At 47.1% G+C, this 23,303-nt stretch overlaps 1 protein-coding gene and 2 long non-coding RNA genes across 4 annotated transcripts in view; 1 reads left to right on the top strand and 2 right to left on the bottom strand.

Moving 5' to 3' along the window:
* EXT1 (exostosin glycosyltransferase 1) overlaps positions 1–22,249 on the top strand; it is a 268,942-nt gene extending 246,693 nt beyond the window's left edge. Inside the window, exons 6-11 of the mRNA XM_079984289.1 lie at positions 3,486–3,604; positions 5,338–5,433; positions 9,330–9,419; positions 15,818–15,978; positions 19,265–19,436; positions 21,704–22,249. Of these exons, the coding sequence (XP_079840415.1) occupies positions 3,486–3,604; positions 5,338–5,433; positions 9,330–9,419; positions 15,818–15,978; positions 19,265–19,436; positions 21,704–21,889 (824 nt within the window). The 3' untranslated portion in view covers positions 21,890–22,249. The remainder of the gene's footprint in view (positions 1–3,485; positions 3,605–5,337; positions 5,434–9,329; positions 9,420–15,817; positions 15,979–19,264; positions 19,437–21,703) is intronic.
* Positions 1–23,303, bottom strand: part of LOC307220584 — a 39,038-nt gene that overhangs the window by 5,525 nt on the left and 10,210 nt on the right. For both annotated transcript variants that reach the window (XR_013840953.1, XR_013840954.1), the window contains exon 2: positions 594–788. This is a non-coding gene — a long non-coding RNA (uncharacterized lncRNA). The remainder of the gene's footprint in view (positions 1–593; positions 789–23,303) is intronic.
* On the bottom strand, positions 22,185–22,890 carry LOC307220614. The gene is made up of 2 exons (XR_013840991.1): positions 22,797–22,890; positions 22,185–22,543 (listed from the first exon to the last, which is right to left on the bottom strand). It is a non-coding gene; the product is annotated as an uncharacterized lncRNA (long non-coding RNA).

Genomic DNA, 23,303 nt, shown 5'->3' with positions numbered 1-23,303 from the left:
AAGCATATGTGGCGCTGGGGTGCAAAGATCCACCCAGCGTGCGTGCCCCCCCCCCCAGGTTGCCCAGTCCTAGGATCGCAGGAGGGCGGAGCCAGCCAGCCACCTGTCTCAGCGTCTCACTGGCTCGGTCACCCCAGAACTCATGGCGCAGAGCTGCCCACAGCAGAAGAGCCCGCCACGACATTCTGACCAACAGGCAGGCTCTTCCACGGACTCAACTCTCGGGCCCTGGACTCTCGGCCTGGCACCCTAAGAGTCCAGCACCCGGGTGCCCCGCACCCCTAGCACCTATGGATAAGACGGCCCTGCCTGGGTGCGCAAATCAGGAACCAGCCTTGTGGCACTCTCTCTCCGCCCCCCCTCTTTCTAGAGTGAGTCTCCCCACATCCCCCCAGTTCTTTCCCTTCTCAGCATTAACCCCTGTTAGCTTGCCCTCAAACTGGGCCACTCAAGTGTTGCCATCAAACACTTGAAGAACCTAACGGGGGTGTCTGAACTTTCAGTTGGAAGGAACACCTCAGAAGCACAATTTTAGCCAACCCTCCCCCCTGGCAATCATCATCCCACTTCCCCAAGCACCCCCCAAAAAATACCCCAGTTACCTTGCAAAAGAGGGAGGGGGTAGTAAATGGCATGGGGTCTTCATCCCAAAGAGAAGACTGGTTCTGTGGCAGAGCAGGCAGTGAGTCCCACTAGCTTCAAGGTCACTTCAAGCACATTTTAAGCTCTTGTCTCTTGAATTCTCCCAGCTCCCTGTGAAGCGATGCAAACCGTATTTCTCTTGTGAACTAGAAAGATCGGAAGGGAAGTTTTGAGGTGCTTCTACGAGCCAGTGTGATGAGAGGATCTGCTGTGCTTTTAAGCTGTAGTGTTTCTATAAATGCCACATGTATTGCAAAGACATGTTTAGTACCAGTGGAAGGAAATCAATCCAGAGGGAGGGAGGGAGGGAGGGAGGGAGGGAGGAAGGAAGGAAGGAAGGAAGGAAGGAAGGAAGGAAGGAAGGAAGGATATTTTCCTATGTGTCTGACTTCTAATTTACCAGCCATGTTACCAGCAAGGAGCCATGGTTGTTTCTGTATGAGGCCATTGCGTTGCCAGTTCTCATGTGCAAATTCTGTGGAGTCGCCAATTGCCCAACAAGTGTGGCATCTTATACGCTACAGAAGGAGTGCTGTGCAGATATGATTATGGTGATTAGGATGGTTAAAATGTGCTCGCATCTCCCTCTGCTTGCATCAGCTGACACCTGTCTACCTATATAACGGACCCCTGATATTTCCACCTCTTGATCTTACTTCATTTCGCCACAGGGTTGTTGTTCCCTATATCATCAGTGCCTTACACACACACACACACACTATTGGTTGTGGTTGGAGCAGAATTTGGATCTCAAGGAAAGCAGTGGGAGAGAATAGCCACACCGGCTCTTAGTGTGGTGGGGAGGTTGAGCCACACATCATAGCATCATGCACAGGTCATGCAAGATGGGGCAGGAAATCCTTCATGTTGAGGACCTGCTTCCCATGTACCTGGAGAGAGACTTCCTAGTTTACGAAATCAATAGGCAAACTTTCTAAGCTTATGAAATCCAGTCTAATCGTAAGGACTTGCCTTGCAATGTAAGCTGCAGTTACGCACCTGTGTCAGCAGTTCTTAAGTTGACAAGAGAGGCCAATTCAAAAGAAGCCCTCTGTGCGTAAAAGCCAACTGGTGGGGGAAGGTCAGCAAACGACTAAAAGGGACTTTCCGTATATTATATGTTCATAACTTCATACTTAATCATTAGCAGTTCAGAGCTGTGCACGTGAAAATTAACCGTTCAGCAATAAAATCATCATAATCGTAAAACCCAACGGAACCCTGAACACTGCCTTCAAAGAAAGTCTTTGTCTGGTGCCTGAATTTGAGCAAGGAGGTGTTGCCTCTCTAATCTCAGTTGGGAGGGAGTTCCACAGCTTGGAACATGTGGCTTCTGGTCGTTACAAGACATGCCTCTGAGCCATCGGGGACCCCCAACAGAGACTCCTCTAAGGAGTCAAACAGGGAGATAAGGGATTGGGGCCTTGTAACTGATAAGGGCCTTGTAAATTCACAACAAAGCCTTGCACTTGGCTGGGTAACAAATGGGCAGGCATAGCAGCTATGGGGCATGTTTGACCCGTGACCCACCAAGCCCAGTATTGTCTACTTAGACCAGCAGTGGCTGCCCAAGATCTCACAAGGACTGCCTTCCCATCTCCTGGTCCTTTTAGCTAGCTGTACCAAGAGACTGAAGGGACGCAGGTGGCGCTGTGGGTTAAAGCCTCAGCGCCTAGGACTTGCCGATCGAAAGGTCGGCGGTTCGAATCCCTGCGGCGGGGTGCGCTCCCGCTGCTCGGTCCCAGCGCCTGCCAACCTAGCAGTTCGAAAGCACCTCCGGGTGCAAGTAGATAAATAGGGACCGCTTACCAGCGGGAAGGTAAACGGCGTTTCCGTGTGCGGCTCTGGCTCGCCAGAGCAGCGATGTCACGCTGGCCATGTGACCCGGAAGTGTCTCCGGACAGCGCTGGCCCCTGGCCTCTTAAGTGAGATGGGCGCACAACCCCAGAGTCTGTCAAGACTGGCCCGTACGGGCAGGGGTACCTTTACCTTTACTTTACCAAGAGACTGAACCTGGGACTTTCCATGTGCAGAGCCACTGAGCTGTTGGCTCCCCTCCTGCTCATGAAGTGGGACCTTCCATCCATCAGGCCTCTCTCCAGCTGATCAGCCAACACCAGTCTTCCTCACAGCCCTGGTACCCTCCAGCTATTTTGGGCCACAGCGTCTATCAGGGTCAGCCAATGTAGCCATGTTGGAGAAGCTGGAAGAGGCCAAGTTGGAGAAGGCTGGTCTACACGGTCTGATCCTCTAGGTGGCCTTAGGCCAGTCACTGGGCTAGTTTACCTCACAGGGTTGTTGTGGAAAATTAAACAAGGAGCCATGCCTTCCACTTTGAGCTCTTTGGATTAAAAAATGGGATAGAATTGCAATAGATAAAATCGATAAAAGCCCGGGGGCAGGGAGTGAAGCAAATAGCTCTTGATCCCTCCAGCCTCCACACGCGAGGGGCGGGGAAGTCAACAAAATTCATTTTGTTTCAGATGACAGCAATTCTTTACTGCTCAGATTGTCGCCCTTTACAGTGGTACCTCGGGTTAAGTACTTAATTCGTTCCGGAGGTCTGGTCTTAACCTGAAACTGTTCTTAACCTGAAGCACCACTTTAGCTAATGGGGCCTCCTGCTGCTGCCGCACCGCCGGAGCATGATTTCTGTTCTCATCCTGAAGCAAAGTTCTTAACCTGAAGCAATATTTCTGGGTTAGCAGAGTCTGTAACCTGAAGCTTATGTAACCTGAAGTGTATGTAACCCGAGGTACCTCTGTACTTAACAATCTTGATCTGTTGCTCTTTGCTTAACAACATATATTTATATATATTTTTACTGCTGGCTTCCTTTCCAGGCATCAAGCCCCCATCCAAATTCACCGCCGTTATCCACGCAGTTACTCCTTTAGTTTCTCAGTCTCAACCTGTGCTGAAACTCCTGGTTGCTGTAGCCAAATCCCAGTACTGTTCCCAGGTAAGGAATTACACTTGGCCTCTAGGTGGTCCACCATTGAGCCGTGTCTCTGAGATGACTTCAGAATAAAAGGTCCTCTTTGACGAGCCTCTTGATTGATAGATGTTGATGTGCTTTTCTAATGCAGGGCTTTGGCAAATGGAGCAGAGTTTAAAGAGATGTAAATAGCTTTTATTTCGGGTGAAGCTAGCACACTCTCCCGTGCCAAGTCAGACAGTTGGTCCATCTCGCTCTGCCTGCCAGAGCCTGGAGGCCTCCAGAAGTTGCTGCACTGCAATTGGAGCATGAGACTCTTAATCTCAGGGTTGTGGGTTTGAGCCCCGTGTTGGGCAAAGGATTCCTGCATTGCATGGAATTCCCACTCTACAGTTCTGTGATTCTAATTACCAGCTCCAGCCAGGAATGCCAGCAGTCAGAGGTGAGGCTGATCTAGTCAATAACTCTGCTCTGACTAGCCATGCCTTTCTGGAGACTCAGGCAAGTGTCTTTCTGGTAGCTGAGATCCTATGGATTTGCCAGGGATTGCGCTGCTCCTGAGCTACTGTCTCTCCACCCTTACTGAAATATCAGCCAGGAAGTTTTGATTCAGTGCGAACTGTGTCAAAATGGAAAAATATGGTTGTGCAGGAGGCCTCGTTGGAGAGTTATGGCCAGCAGCACGTGTTCCACAATACTTTTATCCTCCCAAAGGTATGCTAGTTGGCTTTGCATCCTTGCCTAAGGTCCAGTCCCAGAGGATATATTTTAGTTTAATTTACTGCCTCCTGAGACATTTATTGTCAGGCTAGCAGCCTTCTGTGCTTTAAAACTGAGATGGGGAACCTGTGACCCTTTCAGGTGCTGAAGAACTACAACTCCCATTATCACTGATCATGGACCAGGGCTGATGGGGTCTAAAGCCTAATTTCTGGAGGGCCACTGGCCGGCCGGCCCTGCTTTAAAATAACAAAATGCAGAATTCTGCACCCAGGCAATTTAAGGGAAGCTGGATTCTGCAATCTGTTTAAACTATGCAAATTAAGGCACTATTTTCTCTTGAATAACTCTGCAGCTGTTACCATTCTGAAGGTGCTGTTTTTGCTAAGAAATGCATGGAAGACAGACACCCATTACAAATTTTGCTCAGCCACCTTCCTGTTTACTGAGATTTCACCAAGACGTCCCCACTTACTTCCAAGCTTATATTTCCAGTCATAAGGGTTAGAGACCTGCCTTTAAATATACCCAAAAGCAGAGATTCTTAGAAAGCTGAATCTAGCTTCCACACATGCTTTCCTACTTCTGGAATCACAGCACACAGGCAACTCTGAAAGCTGAGCCAGGAGCTGGGCCCGATCCCCACCCAGTGCTCACACAGCACGACAGAAGCGGCACAAAACCGCGTATCATACCAGCAGCATTAAAGCGAGAAGAGCCTCCTCTTTATATAATGGAACATTTTGGCCTTTGGCCTCTGCCAAAGTGAGCTGTAAGGATCCTTCCAGATGTGGCACAAATTGTTGTTCTGATGGCATCTGTCAAAGGGGTTGAGTCCCGTCCCCCCCCACCCTCATTGTCAGGACAGAAAAATGAGTCGTGTACTTTTCTCTCTGGAAAGGAATTGGATTGAACAATTTAATTTAATCTTTTTGGGGAAGCTCAGAATTGAACCATGTAACTAAGGAGGACGCTTGAGCTTTGTCTTTGGGCTACGCAGGCATTTCGCTCAACGAAGGATGAATTTTCCTTTTCAGATCATTGTCTTATGGAATTGCGATAAACCCCTTCCTGCCAAGCACCGATGGCCTGCCACTGCTGTTCCTGTTATTGTCATTGAAGGAGAGAGCAAGGTAAGTTTGGCCATGCCAAGGTCTCAGTCATGGGGACTAAATAACATTCATTCATTATTTGTTCATTCATTCATGCATTTATATATATATAAAATATACATTGCTATGTCCTAAAAGGGAACGCGGGTGGCGCTGTGGGTTAAACCACAAAGCCTAGGACTTGCCGATCAGAAGGTTGGCGGTTCGAATCCCTGCAACGGGGTGAGCTCCCGTTGCTCGGTCCCTGCTCCTGCCAACCTAGCAGTTCGAAAGCACGTCAAATTGCAAGTAGATAAATAGGTACTGCTCCAGCGGGAAGGTAAATGGCGTTTCTGTGCACTGCTCTGGTTCACCAGAAGTGGCTTAGTCATGCTGGCCACATGACCCAGAAGCTGTATGCCAGCTCCCTCGGCCAGTAAAGCGAGATGAGCGCCGCAACCTCAGAGTCGTCCGCGACTGGACCTAATGGTCAGGGGTCCCTTTACCTTTACTTTACTATATCCTAAAAGTACGTTGGATTACAACAATATTGTCAGGGACTGGACTGGGGACGAATGGTGGAGACCGCCCCCTCCCCCGCTGCACTTCCCAGAGAAGAGGGAGACATTATAGATTTAGAACAGTGGTTTGCAGAAGGTCATAGTTCAGAGGCTGCAGAGGGGAGAAGCTGGGAAATAGTGGGAGAGGAGCAGGAAGAAGAAGCAGCACCAGGGGAGAGACAGCTGACTGGCTCAGTGTCCTTGGAAAGCATGCCAGACACCCCCCCCCCCTTTCCAGGTCCCAGCAAGCATTGAGAGTAGGAGAACAAGAAAGCTCAGAGGCAGAAAGCACATATCAGCTGTCGCAGGGATGACGTTTGATGGGAGAGACAGAGGGGGTGGGACTTTACTCAGAGCAATGCCATTATCCAAGAGAGACATCATTTATACATATCTCTCTCTGAATATTGAATAAAAGACTTGGTAAGAACTCTTCTTGTTTATCTACTTCTTGGCTGGGAAGTTACAGGTAACCAGGCAGAGGGCCTTCTCGGCAGTGGCACCCGCCCTGTGGAACGCCCTCCCACCAGATGTCAAAGAGAAGAACAACTACCAGACTTTTAGAAGAAATCTGAAGGCAGCCCTCTTTAGGGAAGCTTTTAATGTTTAACAGACTACTGTATTTTCATACTTTGTTGGAAACTGTCCAGAGTGGCTGGGGAAACCCAGCCAGATGGGCAGGGTATAAATATATTATTATTATTATTATTATTATTATTATTATTATTATTATTATTATTGGCTGTCCACCGTGGGAGGTATCGGATTCCCTGAAGCCTATAAATACATGAAACCAAACAATAAAAACCAAAAAGTTTTAAAGCAAGTTAAAAGCAAAAAAGAAATTAAAAACAGTGGACTCTTAATTGCTTGCATGGGCCTCATGGAACGGAAAAGTTTTCAGCGAGCTTTGGCACAAAAGCTCCCGCTGAATTTCTAGTGGCAGGGTGTTCCACAGGGTGGTGGCGGTGGTTTTCCCACTTTTTAACATAGGAAGCTGCCTCATACCTTGTCCATCTAGCTCAGTAATGTCCACACTGACCAGCAGTGGCCCTCCAGTGTTTCAGACAGGGGACATTTGTAGTCCTACCTGCAGATGTTGGGCATTGAACCTGGCACTGTGAGGACGAGGTGCTGGGCACAGTGGCCTTTGACCTGAGCTAGCAGGGCTCTGCTGACATTCTTGCAACTCTAGGGCTTGCCGATATTAAAGATACCAACCCTTGGAAGCAGCCCTTCCACAGGTAAAAGAGTCCAGGTTTCTGGGACTCTCTTCCCAAAGAACCACCAGATAAGTTGGTGTGGTTATGTCTGACTGAAAGTAGCAGCTTGGTTTTGTGCTGCTCTCCTCTGCACCAGAGAAAGGGCTGTGTGGAGTATTTCCAAATTTGCCACATTTATTTATTTTTTTGCACAGCGCATTGGACCTCGGAGTCTTCTTTTCCATGCACACACAGAAACATGTCCCCCACTCCCCTATGAACAGCCTGTGAAATAAATGCTAAACGGGAGGAAGGAAAAGAGTCTAATCTTGGTTTGATTGACATGGAATACAGCATGGAAGGCTTGGGGTTTGGGTTTGGTTTTTATCAGCCAGCTGTCTAGAGCAGAACGGATTTTCACTCTGAAGTTTTCCAGGTGCTTTACGGCTGTTTGAAATGTACGGGCCTTGGCTTTACTGTCCCCCCCACCCCCGGTAGATTTGACAAGGGAAAAGTCAGTGCATGGCTAAGCTGCCAGCTAACTAGGTTCCTGACTCTAAATAGTGGCCATGTGAGCAGTACCAGGAGATTTGCTGCAGGGCTGAGATAGGAGGCTGCCACTTGGAGATTGCCCACCTCTTCTGCCATTATTGTTTCTCCTTTTCCTATATCAGAGAGCCCAAGGGAACAAAATGCCCCCTCAAATTCCAAAGCACGTGTAGGAACTTGCCTTGGAGGCATCTTAGAGACAACAAAGAAATCTTGACGTGCGGTCAACAGCGCACCATTCGCACGCTGGCAGGTTGCTCTGCGCTCCAGAATAAATTCCCAAAGGGGGAGGCAGAAAGCAAAATGTCTGTGGACTTCAGAATGTATGATCTGAGCCAGGGGCAGGCAACATCTGGCTCCCCCTGCTCACCTGAGATGGTCAGGACTACAACTCCCATCATCCCTGACTGTTGGCCTTGCTGGTTGGGGCTGATGGGAGTTGGAATCCAACATTTGGTGGATGCAAGGTCACCTGTCCTTGCTTTCTCAACCTGTGGGTCCCCAGATGTGGTTGAACTACAACTCCCATCACCCCTAGCTAGCAAGGCCAGAGCTCAGGGATGATGGGAGTTGTAGTCCAGCAACATCTGGGGACCCACAGGTTGAGAACCGCTAACCAAGGTTTCTCAAACATGGGTCTCCGGCTGCTTTGGGACTACAACTCCCATCATCCGTAGCTAGCGGGACTGGATGATGGGAATTGTAGTCCGAAAACAGCTGGAGACCCACATTTGGGAAACCCTGCTCTAAAACAAATTTAGAGCAAGCTTTTTAAGACGTGGGACTGACCCACCTTTAGTCCAAAAGTGCATTCGGGGGTTGGCTGCTCAATTTGCCTGCAGATATGCATATGGGTGGTAGGTCAGCTTGTGACCCACCTTAGGTTTGGTTGAAATCCCCACTTGAGTGACTTTCAGCCAGTCGCTGCCTCCTAGTCAACCTTGCAGGGACAGTTGTGAGGACTCAGGTGGGAAGGGCAACCATAGCTACTGCCTTCAGCTCTTTGTAGCAAATGCATCCATGTCTCTCTCTCTGCTGCTTCTTTTCATATAGCTACCGTACATAATGGATATAAAAATCAAAATAAAGCAACAACCTCCTGGCACGGGAATCTGCAGGGATTTTTACAAGGCCTGTACAATTCACCCCGTACCTTAAATTCTACAGCTTGCTAGGAACTTACGTGTCTTATTTTTGAACGAAAGCTGGGAATCAGGGGTTTGTGGTTTATGGGAGAGGGAAACTGCACCCCTTGCTTTCTCCCCCCCCCCCCACTGCAGACACCTAACACACCTGAGCATCGCACATGACAAAAATCAGGTGGAAGGTACCAGCTTTGAGTCCCCTGCGGTGCTGCCGTTTCAAAACAAATTGGTTGATAACGTAGCAGCGGAAACAAGCAGCCCGCATGGGAGGAATGCATAGCGAGCCACCACAAAATTCAGTTCTTCTTATCTGACCAGTCATCCTCAAATCTTCCCCGGACCTTTCTGTTCAATGGGGTCATTTCCTCCATTAATGCGACGGCAGAGAGTTAACTCTTCCAATTTGGGTCTGAAAGGGGTGCTGCCCTTGGCAGGGCGAGTCTCATGAGCTGAGCACTGACCCTCTTTATCCCCCTCCGCAGGTGATGAGCAGCCGCTTCCTGCCCTACGAGAACATTGTCACAGATGCTGTTCTAAGCCTCGATGAGGATACGGTGCTTTCAACCACTGAGGTGAGACCTCTTCCTGTCCAAGTCTGCTGCTTTGCTTTTTGCTCTTCACAGTTTTTGTGCTTGCTGCGTAGGTGAGGATTGCATGATCAGCCGTCTCTGACGTTAGAAATATAGGAAGCTGTCTTTGCACTGAGCCAGACCATGGGGGTCCACCTAGTTCAATGCTGTTTACACTGTCCGGCAGCAGCTGTCCAGGGTTTCAAGCAAAAGCTTTCCCCATGCCTACCTGGAGCTGCCAGAGTTTGCACCTGGGACCTACTTTCCTTTTTAAAAATAATTTTTATTAAAGGTTTTCTTGTGTTAACGAGACAGACAAATAAGCAGAGAAAAGTACAATTTGGGGGGAAAGAAAGGGGAGAGAGAGAGTGTGATGGGAATGTTGTTCTTTCATTCTATGGCCTAGTGGTGGTATCTCTGGTTGCAAACGGGATCCGTTCCAGAGGCCCGTTCGCGACATGAAAGGCCCGCAACCTGAAGCGCCGTATCTGCGCAGGTGCGTGGCGCGATTTGGTGCTTCTGCGCATGCACAAAGCATGATTTAGCACTTCTGCACATGCGTGAGTGGCAAAACCCGGAAGTAACCCTTTCTGGTACTTCCGGGTTGCCTCAGGACACAACCTGAAAAAACGTAACATGAAGCAAATGTAACATGAGGTATGACTGTATAGGGATTATGTCAGTATCACAAGTAGAGGTCCTTTGCAGAGAGAGAGAGATTAGGGCATGGGTCGGCAAACTAGGGCCTGGGGGCCAGATCAGGCCCAATTTCCTTCTGGATCCAGCCCACAGACTGTCCAGAAATCGCCGCATGGATCGCCAGCGGACACGTTTTTCCCCTCACATGGCGGTGGCAGCAGCGGCGCCTCCTCCTTCCCTCCTCCTGGCTTCTCCCCGCCCTGCCTAGAGGAGGAAGGGGGCTGGGCTTTGTTGGTGCCAGCAGCGCTCAAGCAGCTGCCATTTTAAGCAGCCCCTCTCCAGAGCCCCTTCGCGCGCTGCTCATCGTCCCTCTGCCACCAGCCCCTGCCGCTCACAAGACACAGGTAAGCAGCCACTGGGGCTTGTGGTGATCTTGCATCATTTTTCTTTTCTTTTCAAAATACAGTCCAGCCCCCCACAAGGTCTGAGGGACAGTGGACCAGCCCCCTGCTGAAAAAGTTTGCTGACCCCTGGATTAGGGGGTCCAGAACTTGGTTAGGTGTGTTCTGCAAGTTGCAGTAGGGACCTTCTTTCCTGAAGATCAGATGCTCTGCCATTGAGCTATGGTCTTGGACTCTGCCTTCGCTACAGCATTACAGTCGTACCTCGGAAGTCAAACGGAATCCGTTCCGGAAGTCCGTTCAACTTCCAAAACGTTCAGGAACCAAGGCGTGGCTTCCGATTGGCTGCAGGAAGCTCCTACAGCCAATCGGAAGCCGCAATGGACATTCAGGTTCCAAAGAACGTTCGCAAACCAGAACACTCACTTATGGGTTTGTGGCGTTCTGGAGCCAAAACGTTCGTCCCACAAGGCGTTCGACTTCCAAGGTACGACTGTGTCTATTGATCCATCTCCGTTCAGTCCCAGCGAACACAATTCCATGGAGCTGGGGTGCTGCTTTGCTGCGGTTGCGTCACACAAAGCATCCTGTATTGAACTCGGCTTCTTCCTGTGTCTGTCGGGACGCAGGTTACATTCCACGCTAACAGCAAACAATCAGGTTGCAGCATGGCCCGTTTTCTTAACACTGGCTTTCAGGCTGGAGTTAACATTTTCCTTTCCTTTTAAAGAATGCACATTTTCTCATCCCCGGCCTTCTTGCCTCTCCCTCTCTCTCAGAGCAACACCACTGCCTTGTAAAGCAAACGTTTCCACCCAGATGCCTGTGTTTGATTCCTGTGTCTCTGCTTCCCTCATATCAAGAGCTGAGCCCAATCTCTCTTTAAATGAAAGGAGATTCCTTGTACTTGAGAGCTGTTGTGCCCAGAGCAAGATTGTGCTCAAGGAAAAAGACACACACACACACACACAGAAAGAGAGAGAGAGAGACTAAAAGCCCGCTGTAGAAAACCAATTTTTACAACTGGGATGAGTATTGATTTCTAGCACCTCTTTCCGAAAGAGAAGGAGGAGATGGGCGACCGTTTATATAAGACTGCGATATATCGGAAATACATTATTAATGGCAGCTGTGGAAAAGCTTTGGGTCTTTATTGTCCCTTTCGATTTCAGCGCTTTTCTTCTTCTTGTTCTCTGTAGCTCCTTCCCTCTCCCTTAAAGGGACAAATTCCCCCCTGGAATGGTCAGACGCCGCTGATTTGGAGCTGTGTGTTGCTGGGCCTTCAACTCCCATCAGCCTCAGTCAGCTTGGTTAGTAGCCAAGGATGATGGGATTTGGAGTCCAGCCCTATCTAGGCAGCCACAAGTTCTCCATTTCCTGCTTCAGAGGTGAATGCCTTTCTTGCTTCCAGGGTGGTAGAAGTGCGAGTGCTTGGGTGACCCAGTTCACTTTCTCCTGCATATCTGCGTGAAACTAACGAAGCTCCAGCTTCAGGGCCCTTAATTTTGGAGAGGTGCCAGAAGCAACTTCAGTCCAAATTGCTTTAAAAAAAAAATAGGTCTAATAGACCCAATGTGAGCGGCACAACTTAAATTAATTAATTTTTCATTGCATATATTTCAACAATCCCAAAGTTTGAGAGTTAGTAGCACAGACATTATAATGGTGTGGTGATCTGCTGTGGAACAACCCCATTGAAGAAGATTACAGTGGTTACCCAGACTTCATTGCTGGTTGCAAAAAGGTAAAGGGACCCCTGACCATTAGGTCCAGTCATGGCCGACTCTGGGGTTGCGGCACTCATCTCGCTTTATTGGCTGAGGGAGCCGGCATACAGCTTCCAGGTCATGTGGCCAGCATGACTAAGCCGCCTCTGGCGAACCAGAGCAGCGCACGGAAACGCCGTTTACCTTCCTGCCGGAGTGGTATCTATTTATCTACTTGCACTTTGATGTGCTTTCAAACTGCTAGGTTGACAGGAACTTGTTGCAAAGAGGCCCCCATTTTGGGGAATCCAAAAATGTAGGTTCGCCACTGGACTCCATGTAGCTCATGAGTCTAAATCTCCTTTTAAAGACATTACAGCAATGGCCAATCATCATGTTCTGTATGACATGAGTCTCAAACGTGGAGTTGTTGCTGATGAAGCCCGATACTTTAAAGCAACTTATCCCCACCTGGTGCTGCTCAGGTGTTCTTGGGCTACAAATCCATCATCCCTGACTATGAAGTCCAAAACATCTGGAATGCTGCAGGTTACGAAAGGCTGCTTTTAAATTTCTTGAATTCTGTGCCTGGCACGCACACACACACAAAAACCCATGAAGGCAAGTAACCTATCATTGCCCGATTTAACATTTGACAGTAGTCTCCAGTTTGAAACTTGCTTTCAAATTGGAATGATAAAAACCTGGAGGGGGGGGGAGCCCCAAATGGTTTTGTTCTGTTCTTTCATCTTTTACCGTTAATGAAGGTTTTGCCCTTTTCATTCATAATGAAATGAAATATTAAGCCTTTTTATTCCTCTGGGTGAGAGTCCAAAGTTCCATCTCCCATACTGGGAGGGACATGTGTGAGTCTCGTAATTAGAAATCTGTGTGGGCTGACCGAGGGAGGGGGGGGGAGAGCAGGTGGAAGAGGCTGGTAGGTGGTAGGTTGTTTTCCACGCCACCCATGCCAGATAATCTGTATTGCATCCACTTCGGAGGGAAATGATTAAAGTGAGCTGTGAGGCTCACGTCGATCTTCCGCAATGGGAGTTGACAGTCATTTTTCATGGCGTCTGGGGGAGCCAGGTGGCACTCAAATCCAACTTCCACACTAGCATGCTGCAGTCCAGCAAAATCTCAGCTACACCCCTAACCCCAGTGGGATGCTGGAGGTAACACCAGAGGGTTACAATCAATGGAAGAAGCTCCAGAACAGACAAGGGAAGGGATTTGGTGCCAGACCCTTTCAAACTCTCCCCAAGGCACCGCCACTTCACGCCAATCCTTGCTTCCCACGCCAAATGTTTTTAATTCTGGCCGGAGTGTGTCCTTGGACTCTTAATAATGCCTCTTGCTTCTCTAGATGGTGGCTCAAGTTGCCCCGCCCCCTTTTGCCTCTCTTCCCTCCCACCACTGGCGTGGCTTTGCCCAGGGGGAAATTGATCCCTCACGGTGAAAAGTGTTTCCCAACCCAGCTAGAAAATTGATACGGAGGCTGTGAGGTTCTGTTTCCGAGCACAATTCAAAGTGCTGGGGCTGACCTTTAAAGCCCTAAACGGCCTTGGCCCAGTGTACCTGAAGGAGCGTCTCCACTTCCACCGTTCTGCCCGGATACTGAGGTCCAGCACTGAGGGTCTTCTGGCTGTTCCCTCACTGCAAGAAGTGAGGTTACAGGAACCAGACAGATGGCCTTCTAGGTGGTGGCGCCCGCCCTGTGGAACACCCTCCCATCAGATGTCAAGGAAATAAACAACTCTCTGACTTTTAGAAGACATCTGAAGGCAGCCCTGTTTAGGGAAGTTTTTAATGCTCGATGTTTTATTGTGTGTGTTTTCATATTCTGTTGGAAGCCGCCCAGAAAGGCTGGGGAGGCCTGGCCAAATGGGCTGGGTATAAGTAAAAATAACATATGATGATGATGACGATGATTAGTCAGCTCTTAGGGAAGTGTGGGGCAGCACTGGAGCCAAAAATGGGTATTCTGGCTACATTCCTTTTCTCTCTTTTTGCCACGCACTTCGCTGCCAGGGGAGGGACAGGTCGCTGTTGCCAGAGGTCTGAACCCATTACTTTTGAAATCATGCCATGGCCCACAGGTTGTTCACCCCTGTCCTAGATGGTAGGGAGAATTTGAACACTAGAGGCAGGAGGTTGTGATAGCCCATGACTCGCCCTCAACCTGGATTCATTGTTTAGCATGGGCGCAAGCATCCCTTGCCTTTCCCCTCCTGCTTTTTTAAATCTTTTCAAGGAAACAGATGTCAGATTTTAGAGCAGGCTGCCGTAAGGTGACCTTTGGCTCCTGGACAGGATGGTTTGGATGCGATCAGAGCTGTGGCATGAATGCTCTGCCTGAACTGCCTTCCGAATGAAAACACTTAAAAGTTTCGGGATGTGCCTTAAAACTGCATACTTCAGGATGTGTGCCATTCTTCACTTCCCCAAAACAGCTTTCCATTCTAAAGGATCTGATAATAACTGCAGCAAGGAAAGCAAGCCACGCTTACTCCATCTTTTAAAAAGTTTTATATTCTGTGTCTGGTGCAAACATAGGCCTTTATTTATTGTTGTTTAGTCATTTAGTCGTGTCCAACTCTTCGTGACCCCATGGACCAGAGCACACCAGGCACTCCCGTCTTCCACTGCCTCCCGCAGTTTGGTCAAACTCATGTTCGTTGTTTCAAGAACACTGTCCAACCATCTCGTCCTCTGTCGTCCCCTTCTCCTTGTGCCCTCCATCTTTCCCAACATCAGGGTCTTTTCCAGGGAGTCTTCTCTTCTCATGAGGTGGCTAAAGTATTGGAGCCTCAGCTTCAGGGTCTGTCCTTCCAGTGAGCACTCAGGGCTGATTTCCCTAAGAATGGAGAGGTTTGATCTTCTTACAGTCCATGGGACTCTCAAGAGTCTCCTCCAGCACCATAATTCAAAAGCATCAATTCTTCGGTGATCAGCCTTCTTTAATTTGAAGCATTCATGTTTGTAGTTCAGTGTGCTGAATCTCCCATAATTCACCTCTTCAGCAAGGATGCTGTGAGACCATCATTTCTCATAGAAAGTCGGCCACAGGAGTGCATCATGGTATTTGTAGTCCAACTTTCAGTGTTCACCATCTCCCTTGCTTCCTCACTGAATCTAACTTAAAGCAGTTTCCGAACAGGGTGGTGGGTGGGTGTGAGGATTTCTGGAGCTTACTTTTAGCTGAATTGAGAGAATAGAAAATTGACATTTTCAGCAGAAGGAAACGAGAACACTTTGCCCCCCCCCCCCACCCGAGTCCTTCAATGAAAATGGTTTAAAGCAGTGGCTTTCTTGTTCACACCAGTAAACACGCAATTCCCACACGGCACGCAGATTCTCTACCAGTTGCAAACTTTAGCTTTGCACGAGTCACGCCTGCAAAATGTTAATGCGATTCTCTGGAGCTCTAGACTCCTGTTAACAGGAAAACATTAAAATGTGCATAATTACAGGGCAAAATGTCAAGCAGTCAGTTTAATTTACTGATGAATACAGAGAATTAATGTTTTGCAACAGTTCCCAAGATTGCAAATTATGAATTAGTGGGAAAGGTAATATTTTGTTTTGCTGACATTTTTGAGGCTGTTTGATTACCGCTTGCCACATATGTTCTGTTTGCTTTCCTTGCCTGCAGGTGGATTTTGCCTTTACGGTTTGGCAGAGTTTCCCAGAGAGGATCGTGGGCTACCCTGCCCGCAGCCATTTTTGGGACAACACTAAGGAGCGATGGGGCTACACATCCAAATGGACTAATGACTATTCCATGGTATTGACTGGAGCTGCTATCTACCACAAGTAAGAATGGGGAGCATCATATCTGTTTGAAACCAGTCTCTGCAAGAGGAGACTTTTTATATATATTTTAAAAAGCTTGGGTGCATTCCTGCAATTTGCTTGGAGAAACTCTTGTTTAATCAGGGCTTTGGGAGATGTGTTTAAGACAATGCATAGTAACCTGATTGCCACACATAATGCCAAAATGGGTGGATGAATTGGCACACGTCAGGCGGGTGACACAGGAGAAGGGAATGTGCAGTCCTACATCCTGCTCCTGATTCCAACATTCACCCCAAACCCTCCCAGTTTAGTGAAAAGTGAGCAGCCCTAGTCTTGGGATAGGGGGCATGTAGAAGTTGCTGGACTCCAACTCCCATCAGCCCCAGCCAGCAAGGCCAAAGATGGGAGTTGTAGTCCAACGAGATGTGGAGGGCCAGAGTTTTGCCATAACTTCCCTGGCCTTCAAGATGCCCCTTATTGCTACTACAGCTGCCCTGGCCTTCAAGATCTCCACTAACTGCTGCAACTGGTATCCAAGGATGGATGCCTCTGTACATTCTTGTGTGCATCCTACAGTGCCTTGTTTCCCACAGTGCAAATCTTCACACCACAAGCACCTACTGGGCCATCGCAAGAAATCAGCCTTGTTTTACCATAAAATGAGGAGAATTTTGTGGAGTGGGGAGTGGTTTGGGAAGAGTGCCCTCAGAAGACCCATTGAAAATCTGGGAGAGCTGGTTATGGTTGGTGAGGGGAAAATAGCCTTTACACGCTCAAGAGATGCTCTAGTTGGTTCACCTGTGCTATTGTAGGTAAAGATTGGTATTGAGGTGGAACCGTGATGTAGCTAGGCCCTGAAAATATTTTCTCATCTCTGTCTCTTCCTTTCCTGTTAGCTAGTTGTTGTTTTTAACAGCATTTCTTGTTAAAACACCAAAGGAGATTCTGGAAGGATTAGAGTTCAAGTTTGTTTCATAGATGACTTTAATTCCCACTTTCAGGGTCCGGTAATTATTGTGTTTTTCTGAATCTCTTTGATGTCGCTCGTATTATAGAAGCAGCCTAACTTTCCCTTTCATGGGCTTCAATAGACTTCAAAAGCGCCCCCAAATTCTTCAAAAGGCCTAAGCCAAAACACTCCTTGGCATCAAGGAAGGACGGACATGTCCTCAGCAAGGGAAGGTTTGAGTTGGCTGACCATCAAAGATGCTAAACTAGCCAGCTTTCTAGGGTGCCAGTATGGTCCTTGTGAACCAGAGTTGTTTGGAAAGAGTCATCTTTGTTTATTGAGATTGCAAAAGAACAGAGCCACCAAAGGAAGCCTCGTTTTGGTTTTAAACGAGTCATCATTGTTTTCTGACTTCCCTCACCTTTGAACAGCCAAGGAAACCTCCTAGAATCAACTGTTCCTCAAGGCTTGGTTTCCAGACCCTTGATCATCTTGGTTGCCCTCCTCTGGACACATTCCAGCTTGTCAATATCTTTCTTAAATTGAAGCACCCACAACTGGACACAGGTGTGATCTGACCATGGTTTTATTACTTCCCTTGATCTGGGCCCTATACTTCTGTTGATGCAGCCTAGAATAGCATTAACTTTTGCTGCTGCTGCATCACACGGTTGACTCAAGCTAAGCTTCTGGTCTGCTAAGACCCATAGATCTTTTTCACATGTACCATCTACATGTGATGGTACTGCTCCAGAGAAGCGGACACGGAGCAATGGTTCCAAACTACAAGAAAAAAGATTCCACCTAAACATTAGGAAGAACTTCCTGACAGTAAGAGCTGTTCAACAGTGGAATTTGCTGCCAAGGAGTGTGGTGGAGTCTCCTTCTTTGGAGGTCTTTAAGCAGAGGCTTGACAACCATATGTCAGGAGTGCTCTGATGGTGTTTCCTGCTTGGCAGGGGGTTGGACGTGATGGCCCTTGTGGTCTCTTCCAACTCTATGATTCTATGATTCTACTGTGTCCAGTTCTGGGCACCACAGTTCAAGAAGGACACTGACAAACTGGAACGTGTCCAGAGGAGGGCAACCAAAATGGTCAAAGGCCTGGAAACGATGCCTTATGAGGAACGACCAAGGGAGCTGGGCATGTTTAGCCTGGAGAAGAGGAGGTTAAGGGGTGATATGATAGCCATGTTCAAATATATAAAAGGATGTCACATAGAGGAGGGAGAAAGGTTGTTTTCTGCTGCTCCAGAGAAGCGGACACGGAGCAATGGTTCCAAACTACAAGAAAGAAGATTCCACCTAAACATTAGGAAGAACTTCCTGACAGTAAGAGCTGTTTGACAGTGGAATTTGCTGCCAAGGAGTGTGGTGGAGTCTCCTTCTTTGGAGGTCTTTAAGCAGAGGCTTGACAATTATATGTCAGGAGTGCTCTGATGGTGTTTCCTGCTTGGCAGGGGGTTGGACTCGATGGCCCTTGTGGTCTCTTCCAACTCTAGGATTCTATGATTCTATGATCTAGATGTCCCCCATTGTACATTTGTGCATCTGGTTCTTCCTGCCCAAGTGCAGAACCTCACATTTGTCCCTATTGAAATTCGTATTGTCCCACTTCTCCAATCTGTTCAGGTCATCTTGAATCCAGATTCTGTCTTCTGCGGCACTAGCTACTCCTCCCAGTTTGGTGTCATCTGCAAATTTGATAAGCATCCCCCCCCCCACCCAATTCCTTCACCCAAGTCATTTATAAAGATGTTGAACATCAATGGGTCCAGGACAACTTCAGGCAAAATCTCATTTTGGGGGCAGGCACATGGGAGAATAGATTTTAGGGCAGATAGTCAGATGTCCTTAGATTAGAAGTCCATAACTGGTAGCTCATGGTCAAATAAATCTACCACAGATCACCTCTACAAAGTATACTTCATGGTTCCCTGTATATCAAACATCTTTCCACCTCTGCGATTCCTCAAATTGTAGAGGAGGGACTATGGATTCTTTGCCCCCAGTATGGGGAGGGATTGTAACTCACTGGTAGAGCAGGTTGCTTGCAAACAGGAAGTCCAAGGTTCAAGACCTGTCAGCTTCTTCCTGATGACCTGGAGAACCATTGGAAGTCAGAGGGCACAAGCCTAGGCTGAATGTATCGATAACCTAACCTGGTATAACAAGGCTTCCTACGTATCCCTATGTCCTGAAAATTGACGTTCACTGTCCCCTAAAATGCACCGTTAAGGATGGATGTGTGCATGTCCCTCTCCCCAAGTTCAGCGGGGCATAACTCCAGGTAAGTCTGCAAAGGATGGCCGCATCCGATCCTCACTGACAGGACTCTGTTGGGTTTTTTTACAGATATTATCACTACCTGTACACTCATTTCTTGCCTGCCAGCCTGAAGAACATGGTGGACCAATTGGCCAACTGCGAGGACATTTTGATGAACTTTTTAGTGTCAGCTGTGACAAAATTGCCACCAATCAAAGTAACACAGAAAAAACAGTATAAGGAAACCATGATGGGACAGGTATGTGTCTAGAGACAGCTTTAACCTTCTTGCAGCGATATACATTCTGCACACACATACACGCCTTATATAAGCAAACACTTTTTTTTAATAGGTTCAGTTCACACATTCAGAGGAAGCCACCTAGCATGCTATATCAAGAGGCTTGCTCCTCTTCCCCCAGGCCTTTTGCTAATGAAACACTATATGTCCTTTTAAAGAAGGGCTTATTTTTGTTTTGATTTGTTACTATATTGTGTGCTTTTGTAGTTTTATATTGCAAACCGCCCTATGATCCTTGGATGAAGGGTAGCATAAAAAATAGTTATTAATCAGAATAATTCCAAGTTTTATTGTCAGGTTGTCTCCAAACATGTAGTCAGAATATTGCATCTCATCTTGGCTACTTTTTTAAAGTATAGTCATACCTCGGGCTACAGACACCGGGTTGCGCGATTTTGGGTTGCGCACCGTGCTGAACCCGGAAGTACTGGAACGGGTTACTTCCGGGTTTCGGCGCATGCGCAGAAGCACTAAATCGTGCTTTGCGCATGCACAGAAGCGCTGAATCGTGACCCGCGCATGCGCAGACTCACAGGTTACGAACGCTGTGGGTTGCGAACGTGCCTCCTGCACGGATCATGTTTGCAACCCGAGCGTCCACTGTAATAGCATGATCTGGTAATACAGGATTGCGATGGCTTGGATCATGTGAACACCAAAGAGAGGTGCTTGACACGTTAACCGCAATTATCAAGTAAATCTATCCTGAAAAACCATGCTTCCGTCAATATGATAGAGGGCATGCATACTTGTCAGTTAGCATGTTATCATTTAGGAGAGCCGTATCGCCAGCAAAATCAAAAAGCCTGAGCGAGTTTCTAGACCACAAAAAGCCTTACTTAGCACGCCTCTCTACGCACGTGTCCCTGCTTTAGTCTTCTGCAGTTTCTCTTCCTGCTGATAAAGGCCACTTTGCTGCAAGCGGGAGACCATTTACAAGTCTATAATAAAAGTCCTAACACCTTATGGTCTTAAAACCCTGAAAAACGATGTATATAAATATATAGATACATATATATATATAACAATGAAATCTTTGTGCTGTTCAAAAAATAACTTGAAGCCGTCATAGTCTGAGAGGAGGAATGTTCTCAAACTGTGCTGTGACAGATGTGATATTCTATTTTTGAAATTATTCTTTCAAGTGACTTCCCATAAGAAAACAAGAAGATCACTTCATAATTGTTTCTCTGCCGCCCCAAAACGATTCAGCAGCTTGTGTTAACTGTGGGGATGCAATGTGTGGTTCCTTCTTGGCAAGCAGCCTTTCCTTTTCTGGCTTTTGGGAGCTGCCCACAGATAAGACGTCACTGATCACACACTGATTTTGCCTTTGCTTGGGAGCTGGTAAATTAATTTAGAATTATTTTCATGGGCAGCACTCTTTTTTTTAAAAAAGGCATTAGTTTTTAAGACTTACTGGGTCAAAATGCCCTTTGAGTAAACATGTGCCTAGCTACTTCCCTGTGTTCTACTTTACAAGTAACACTAAACCATGGTTTAAGCCTGACAAGAATGAGCACAGCTGCAAGGAGGAGTTTGGGAACATCTGCTTCCATTTTACCTTAACCAGAATTTTTGCCCCTAAATGGTATGGATAGTGAAACGTTAGTTTAAAGCTGGCTGGTTTCCAGTAACAAAAACTAGCCTAAATTATTATTATTATTATTATTATTATTATTTAAAATGTGAGGTAAAATCAACTGTGCCTCTTTCTAGATGCAGTTTTTATATTTTTATTAGTTTTTTTAACATATCATTTTCAAGAATTATAAAACATACTTTTATATCTTATACAATTTTTTTGACTTCCATCAATCACATCTGAAAATTTTCCACTCTTTTCCACTTAAGTGTAAAAGTGAAAGTAAGAAATGTAAATTAAGTATCATAACTAATGTCACTCTTCTTTATCTTCTGTGCAATATTTCATATATTCATATATTCCTCCTTACAAAACTTCTTGTAGTCCTGCTAGCGTAATTTGTTGATTACAGTTGCTCTTCAAATAGTTCGTATATTTCTTCCAATCTTCTGTGAATGTCTGGTCCCGCAGTTTTTCTAAGCACTTACTACTATTATTTTATTTTAATCTGCTGCTCAGTTAATTGTGGGGACGTCTTTTAAGTCAATTTTAATGGTTTAGTTTTGCGGAGGGTTATGTGAGATTAATTGAACATTGCAGGCCTATCCTTGACTCCTGTTTGTTTGATTTCCCCTCACAGACCTCCAGGGCTTCTCGGTGGGCCGACCCAGACCACTTTGCTCAGAGGCAGAGCTGCATGAACACTTTTGCCAGCTGGTTTGGCTATATGCCGCTGACCCATTCTCAGATGAGGCTCGACCCCGTACTCTTTAAAGACCAAGTCTCCATCCTGAGGAAGAAATATCGAGACATTGAACGACTTTGAGGAGCCCCGCTAAAGGGGTTGGGGCAGGGGGCGAGAGAGAGGGGGAGGGGGTATACCGGACTGTTCGCGTAGCCCAGCACAAACCCACCGCTGACTCACGGAGCCAGACTCTCAACCAAGAACAAAACACAAACCCTCTTGACACGCCAGTGGGAAAAGCCAACTCCAAAGGGGGAAAAAAAAAAGACTCTTTGTGCTGGACTGCTTCAAAACCACCTCACGGGCTGCAGGTCGCTCAAGACTAGGTTGTGTACAGTTTCATTATGGAACATTAAATAATTATTTTTTGAAATGATTGCTATGCAGGTTTAAACTTTTTTAATGATAAAAACCCTATTAAAAACAGAGTTCTTTCTTTAATCAGAATCGTGTTGGTTGTTGTGTTGAAGGTTGACAGGCTTCATCCTTATGAAAATCTTCCCCACCCCCAAGTGTGTACGTGGAAGGGTTGTTTTTGATTCTGTCAGCAATAAGAAAATCATGGTGTAGGGCAAGGGCATTAATGGAAATGGATAAAAACATAACAAGAACCCTACTGGGTCAGATGAAAAAGTTCCATTTATTCTAGGATCCTGCACCCCATCATGGCCACATGGAACGACCACAAGCAGGGCAAGAGGCCGATAGCGATGTGCTCCTTGTGTGTCTGTGGTGCTGGAGAAGAAGAAGAAGAAGAAGAGTTTGGATTTGATATCCCGCCTTTCACTCCCTTTAAGGAGTCTCAAAGCGGCTAACAATCTCCTTTCCCTTCCTCCCCCACAACAAACACTCTGTGAGGTGAGTGGGGCTGAGAGACTTCAAAGAAGTGTGACTGGCCCAAGGTCACCCAGCAGCTGCATGTGGAGGAGCAGGGAATCGAACCCGGTTCCCCAGATTACGAGACTACCGCTCTTAACCACTACACCACACTGAGGTAAAAAAATAGCCACCATATTTAGCCCCTTCAGTGAGATCTCTTGGGGAGAGGTCTTGCACTATGCCAGAGGCAGCCCATTCCATCAACAGTAAGAAAAGCCTGGCAGGAAGTAGGAAATAAGATAACACCCTAGTAAACAAATGGGTTTCTACTGGAAGTGCATCATACGTAATTTTACTTGTCTGCCATCTTTCCGCAGTTCAATCCATGTTCAAGCCAGCTTAATACTTGGGTGGGGTGGGGGGAGAGGATATATAACTGCAACTTAAGAAAAGTAGTCATACACAATAAAACATTAAAAACACAAATCCAAACTCAACAGTTTCAACATAAATATAAAGATACAAAAAGCCAACAGCAACTACGATCACCCCCGCAACAACAACAAAAACCCAAACGACCTCCAAGTCTGATAGTCTGGTTCAACAGCCTCAGCTTCTGCAGCTGGAGTCAGTGCGGGCCCCACTGTCCCAGAACAGGTGGGAAAAGCCTTCAAGG

This window comes from Podarcis cretensis, assembly GCF_951804945.1.
Source record: "Podarcis cretensis genome assembly, chromosome: 7".
Lineage (NCBI taxonomy): Eukaryota > Metazoa > Chordata > Lepidosauria > Squamata > Lacertidae > Podarcis > Podarcis cretensis.
The sequence above is the reverse complement of the archived record's forward strand: the minus strand, read 5'-3'. Positions and strand labels throughout refer to the sequence as shown.